Raw genomic sequence first — 6,422 nt, 5'->3', positions numbered from 1 at the left:
TGGACACAATAGATTTCATATAATAGAAGAACGAAGAAGACAATACAGAAGATACAATATGGAGGGTAGAATGCTACGATTCCGTCTAGCCCCCGTGCGTGCAGATGAAAACCCTTTTACGGCAATTGAAGCAAGTCTACGGGCACTAATAGATTATTTACTACGTAATGTGGACCAGCATGATTACGTAGGAATAACAATCACAAACGAGAGAGAAGGACGTCGTCCGTTTTGGTTGTCATTCAGAGAAGCAAGAAATCTTTCAGCAGAAGTTCTATGGACAAGTTATGAGAAAGTACTACAAAGTAATGCGGCTTTTCTTATAAATGAAGATTGCATCGTGAATTTTCATCATGTACGTATGCCAAGAGGACAAGGTCCTTTAAGACAACATATTTTGAATACTGATGAATATATAAAGGCAAAACGTGATATTATCACAATTAAGAACAAAGGAACAAAATGTTTAGCACATGCCATCGTCGTTGCTATAGGACTGAAAAAATACAAGGGGAAAAATCAAAGCCAGTACAATAGATACGTAAAAACTCAAAGTAAATATATCATAGAAAAAGAAGCAGAAGACCTGTGTGAAGCTGCCGGTGTAGATCTCAGTCATGGTGGTGGAATTCCTGAAATTCGTAAATTTCAAGAACATTTAAAGGAATATAAAATCACAGTGTATAGGGGCTTTTCAGGAAGTGATGTCATGTTTGAAGCACCTCCAAGTGATCATGAAAGAACAGCTTTAAATTTACTGTTCATAGATAACCACTACAACGTCATTGAAAGCTTGGCAGCATGTTTTAGCTGCGGTTATTATTGCGAAAGTTGTCATAGGAAATATCAAAATAAACATGATCATTTAAAACAATGTGCAGCTGTATGTTATCGTTGTCATCAAAAACCATCATGTGATTTTAAAGAAGCCCATGTTACTTGTAATGATTGTAATCGAGAATTTTATGGCCAGGCATGCTTCGATTATCACAAGTCAGCTCCTTATCAAAACGGAAAGCCTTTATGTTCCATTGTGAAATGTTGTGCCCAGTGTTTGAAAATTTATGTAGTAAATGAAAAAGGAACTCACGTATGTGGTGAAACATATTGCAATGTTTGCTATGCTATTGTACCACCCAATCATGAATGTTACATGAAAGTGAATGAAAGAAGAAAATCGAAAAAAGCCAATGAAAAAATCATCATGGAGAAGAAAGCTATGATTCTGTTTTATGATATTGAATGCACACAAGATACGAAAATAGAAGACGAGGACGCAAACATATATGAACACACACCTAATGTCTTGGTTAGTCAACATGTATGTTACCAGTGTTATGAAGATAACAACATCAAGAATGATTGTGTCATTTGTGGAAAGCGAGGAAATATTTTTGACGGAGAAAATGTAATAGAAGATTTTCTAAAACATCTTCAACAACGTCGACCAAACATTAAATCAGTAACCTGTGTTGCCCATAATTCAAAGGGATATGACGCACATTTCATCATTAAGACCATGGTTGAGAAGATGAATTGGGACTCCAGAAGTAATCATGAATGGAGCAAAAATTCTCTCTCTTAAAATAGGAAACGTAACCTTCATCGATTCACTAAGCTTTCTTCCTATGCCCTTAAGTAAATTAAGTGGTGCATTTGGGCTTCAATCGTGCAAAGGATATTTCCCACACTTCTTTAATCGACGTGAGAACCAAACCTATGAAGGGCCGCTTCCAGACATTAAATATTATGGAGCAGATACTATGAAAGTAGACGAAAGACGCAAGTTTCTCGAATGGTATACCGAACATCAAAACGACACCTTTAAAATGAAAGAAGAACTCATCAAGTATTGTGTACAGGATGTCGAAGTATTACGTCAAGCCTGTATTTCCTTTATGAATACATTTGAATCTGAAACTAATGTCAATCCCTTACTTGAATGTATTACAATTGCCAGTGCATGTAATTTAGTGTATCGTAGAAATTTCTTAAAGGAAAATACAATTGGTATCATACCAAAGAACGGATATCGATGGAGAGATGTACAATCAATTGAAGCAGTACAATGGATAGCTTGGGAAGAAAAAACCAGAAACATCCAAATTACGAATGCTGCACGTAGTAAGGAAAAACGAATAGCATCAATGAAAGTAGATGGTGTATGGACAGAACCCAATACAGGAAAAATACACGTGTGGGAGTATGAGGGATGCTGGACGCATGCCTGTATCAAGTGTTACCCTAACGACAGAGATAAATTCATATATAACAATGCTACAGATACCATGGAATTTCGATATGAAGCAACAAAGAAGAAAATCCAAAAATTAAAAGATTTTGGCTGTGAAGTGCATGAAATATGGGGTTGTGAATTTAAAAAACAATTGGCAGGAAATGAAGAGATGAAGAAGTATGTTAGTAATCACCCGTATACAAAGAAAACACCATTAAATCCTCGTGACGCTTTTTATGGAGGACGTGTGAATGCCATACGTTTGTATCATAAAGCACAAGAATCTGAAGGAGAAACCATACAATACAAAGATGTTATTTCGCTTTATCCATTTATCTCTAAGACTAAGAAGATTCCAATTCGTCATCCTACTATCTACCTGCCTGGAGATTCAAATATTTCCACCATTGAAGAAGTAGAAGGATTAGTTAAGCTCAGTATTTTGCCTCCAAAACAACTGTTTCATCCTGTCCTCCCTTATAAATCAAATGATAGATTGATGTTTCCACTCTGCCGTACATGTTGTGATGAATTAAACCAAGCACCTTGTAATCACAACGATGAAGACCGAGTTCTACATGGAACATGGGTAGCAGATGAAGTAAGAAAGGCATTGGGAAAAGGATACAAAATAATAGATATTCATGAAATATGGGCATATGACGTTGTTCAATATGATGAAAAAACAAAAAGTGGCGGCTTATTTGCAGAATACATATACACCTTCCTGAAAGCAAAAACAGAAGCTAGTGGATGGCCATCATGGTGTGAAACAGATGAATTAAAGAAGAAGTACATTCAGCAATTTTATGAAAAGGAAGGAATACGTCTAGATGAGAACAAAATTAAACATAATCCAGCACTTAGAAGTTTAGCTAAATTAATGCTAAATTCATTTTGGGGAAAATTTGGTCAACGTGAGAACATGGGTCATGTCAGCATTATTAATGAACCCAAGGAATTATATGAGAAATTAACATCTCATGATATAGATGTTCATCAAATATTTCCAGTAAATGATGACATGTTATATGTATATTGGCAATACACCGATGACGTTCCTGTTTCACTACCAACAGTAAATGTTGTCATAGCCGCATACACAACAGCACAAGCAAGATTAGAATTGTACAAATATTTAGATCAACTACAAGAAAGAGTATTATATTTTGATACTGATTCCGTCATTTATACGCAAAAACCTGGTGAAAGTACAATTCCAACTGGTGACTTTTTAGGCGATTTAACAAATGAAGTCCTCGAATATGGTAAAGAAGCCTATATTTCAGAATATGTATCGGCGGGCCCGAAGAATTACAGCTTACGTATTTTTGATCCCAGTACGAAGAAGGAGTTTCAAGTATGCAAGATACGAGGCTTTTCATTAAACTATGAATCTTCAAAACACCTAAATTTTGATATAATGAAGAAAATGATAGTAGATAATGAAGAGGATGCAGAAGAAGAAGAAGCTCGTCCAACCAAAGTTAAAATTACCAACGAGAAAAAAAATTGTCGCAGGAAAGATCATACTATCGTCAGCATGCCCGAAACAAAAATTTATAAAGTAAATTATATAAAACGTCGTAGAATTCCAAATTCATATGATACTCTTCCATATGGCTACATTCCTTCCAACAAAAGAAGAAGAGAAATGTAATACGGACCTTTATAAAATATTCGTATGTAGAGAGAATGTTCAGAGTTCTATACTCAAAATGATGCCTATACAGGAACGATAACTTCAAATCCATTTCATTTCAAACACTTTGACATCAATTTCTTGTCTTTATATATTGATGGAAAACCTATACCTTCAAAACCTTTATAATCAAATTTCGAAAACAATCTCTGTTTCTTCATATCATACCTTATTCTGTGATTCAAGTATTCACTTTTCCAATGATGACAACAATATTCCTCGCTTTGACTTCCCTCAAGGATACACTATCTTTGTTTTCGACATTACTCAAGATGAAGAAGCCAGCGCTGTGCAGCATTGGAATTTAATACGTCAAGGGTGTGTTCGTCTGATGGCAAGTTCCAATTTCTCTTAGAAGTGGATCATCAGAGGAATATCATCATGAATTTTTAAAGGTAAGGATTTCCGTATATATTAATACTAATGTACGTGCCCACTACTTTGATACGTTTAGATTTCCTCCATTTGTAATGCAACATATTCAGCTTTTTTACGTAGAAATTCCACTTCGTATACATTTAATAATAAACAAATTCAAAGTGTGAAATCGTTCTTATGTGGACATTATCGATATCTTTACCTTTGCTTCAAAGCTAAAGAAAAATCTTTAAATGTCCTTCATCAACTCTAGAAAACACGATCATCTTCTACTTCATTTCTTCTATACATATTATCATGTCTTTATTTCTTCTTCGTTTGTTTTGAATAGTTTTTATTATACATAAAATTCTAACTATCGTTGCAAGTAGTTATTTCTTGTTCTTCTTTACTATAACATGTTTGTTGTTTTTATTTGTTTATGTTTATAGATAAAATAAATTTTAAGTTATGTATTTCCGTTTTTGATTTCAGAGAATAAAAGATGATCAGCGTGTATATGGATAGAATCAACGTACAACAACGTAAGATCATCTGTGAATTTTGTGTATTGTGTATATTGTATGAACAACAAAAGTGAAGAGTATATGGCAACTATAGTTATCAAGTGAACGGTGACCCAAAAAAAATCTAGAGAACTTGGTCATTAGTATATGACATATGTGAACTTATCAAGTGAACGTTGAAACAAAAACTTTAGTGAACTATCTAATATCTATCTAGTGAACGGAAATATACTTACCGTCGATTTATTTGTGTAAATATTCATTAACAATAAATACTTTGTATTCTTCTTTTTTCTCTTTGAAAACAAATGTTTTATTTCTTATTATTTTGTTCCATTCCTTAATAAATATGTTTTATGATCAATTGTATAATTAACTACATATATCATAAAACATATTTTTAACTCATTGAATTTAAAAATCCATACTATGTTTTTATAAAAAAGAATCTAAAATTATTTTTAATTCAATGATGTAATCACATTAATAATAATGAATTCAAATACTTATTCAGTTATTCTTTCGTAAATTAATTCAAGTATGATAGGACTTTATTTCAAAATTTCATATTCATTATTTTAAAGTTTTTTTTACAATACAAAAAGTTCTATCATACTTAAAACAGAGTTGTATAATAACAATGATTTCAAATCCGAACACTTTCTTTATCAATCATTTCAAGTATTTGAATTCATTATTATACATAATACTTCTACAAGGAAAAATGTTAGGATTTTTTCTTATCATAAAATAAAACATTAGTACATTAATAAAAAATCCTAGCATATTCAAGTGTATGAAACGAACTCAAAACATTTCACTTTCACTATATATTTTTTATTGTTGAATTGATAGCTACACTGAGTATAAATCAATTTTTCATCTTTATGAACAGGCGTTAATATCTTCCGAAGGTTGAGTATTGGTTTCCTTCCACCATGGCTGTGTCTGTACACTATCAAATAAGTCACCCATAATTGAGTCTATGAGTTTTTGTTTGCAGAATACTTTCATTTCCAATTTTAATCTTTCACCATCACTGTTCTTATCAAGAGCGACACTTGAAAAACTGATGTTCAATCCATTAATAATACTCTGTTCATCCACACATGTATGAATTCTGGCAAGCCCTCTACATGTAAGACATTGCAATTGTACATGATTACGTATAGTATTTGCACACAAATCAAAGTATTCATGTAGTACAACACTGTAACTTTACTGTTTTTCACAGCATGTTCTATACACGGTAATATTTCCAAGAAATAAAGCCAATCACTTGAAGTTAAGTATACAGTATTTCGGGGAGCATGAAGTGTACCTTTCTTCTCTAACATCACTAATTTTTCACCCATTAGTTTTCGAACCACCAACTCGTTTTTGCGACCAAGAGAATTTACAAATGTACTTTCCACTTGAGAATTTAAATAATCCGAAACAAATGGGATCAAATGTACAAGTGTTTCCCATTCTGCTACACTTAACTCGACACCAAACACAAGTCCTCTGCCAATACGAATCACTGGTTCAAATGTATCACTGTCCAGGCCAACACAAATTACTTTGGTTTTCATTGAATTAAGTCCATATTCCACATTTA

At 33.0% G+C, this 6,422-nt stretch overlaps 1 protein-coding gene across 1 annotated transcript; it reads left to right on the top strand.

The window, feature by feature from the left end:
* The first annotated feature begins 334 nt into the window (after positions 1-334).
* LOC145678229 (uncharacterized) lies at positions 335-4,996 on the top strand. Its single transcript, XM_081748276.1, has 2 exons — positions 335-4,333; positions 4,791-4,996. The coding sequence occupies exon 1, from the start codon at positions 1,557-1,559 to the stop codon at positions 3,894-3,896; it is 2,340 nt and encodes a 779-aa protein (XP_081604402.1). The 5' UTR covers positions 335-1,556; the 3' UTR covers positions 3,897-4,333; positions 4,791-4,996.
* Positions 4,997-6,422: the final 1,426 nt, after the last annotated feature.

This window comes from Thermobia domestica, unplaced genomic scaffold (genome assembly GCF_964235325.1).
Source record: "Thermobia domestica unplaced genomic scaffold, izTheDome1.hap1.1 HAP1_SCAFFOLD_2123, whole genome shotgun sequence".
In the NCBI taxonomy this organism is placed as follows: domain Eukaryota; kingdom Metazoa; phylum Arthropoda; class Insecta; order Zygentoma; family Lepismatidae; genus Thermobia; species Thermobia domestica.
Note: the sequence above shows the minus strand (reverse complement) of the source record. Positions and strands in the feature narration are given on the sequence as shown.

Bases quoted from the DNA above. Each gene is read 5' to 3' on its own strand.
- LOC145678229 (XM_081748276.1), top strand. From the start codon at position 1,557: ATGAATGGAGCAAAAATTCTCTCTCTTAAAATAGGAAACGTAACCTTC.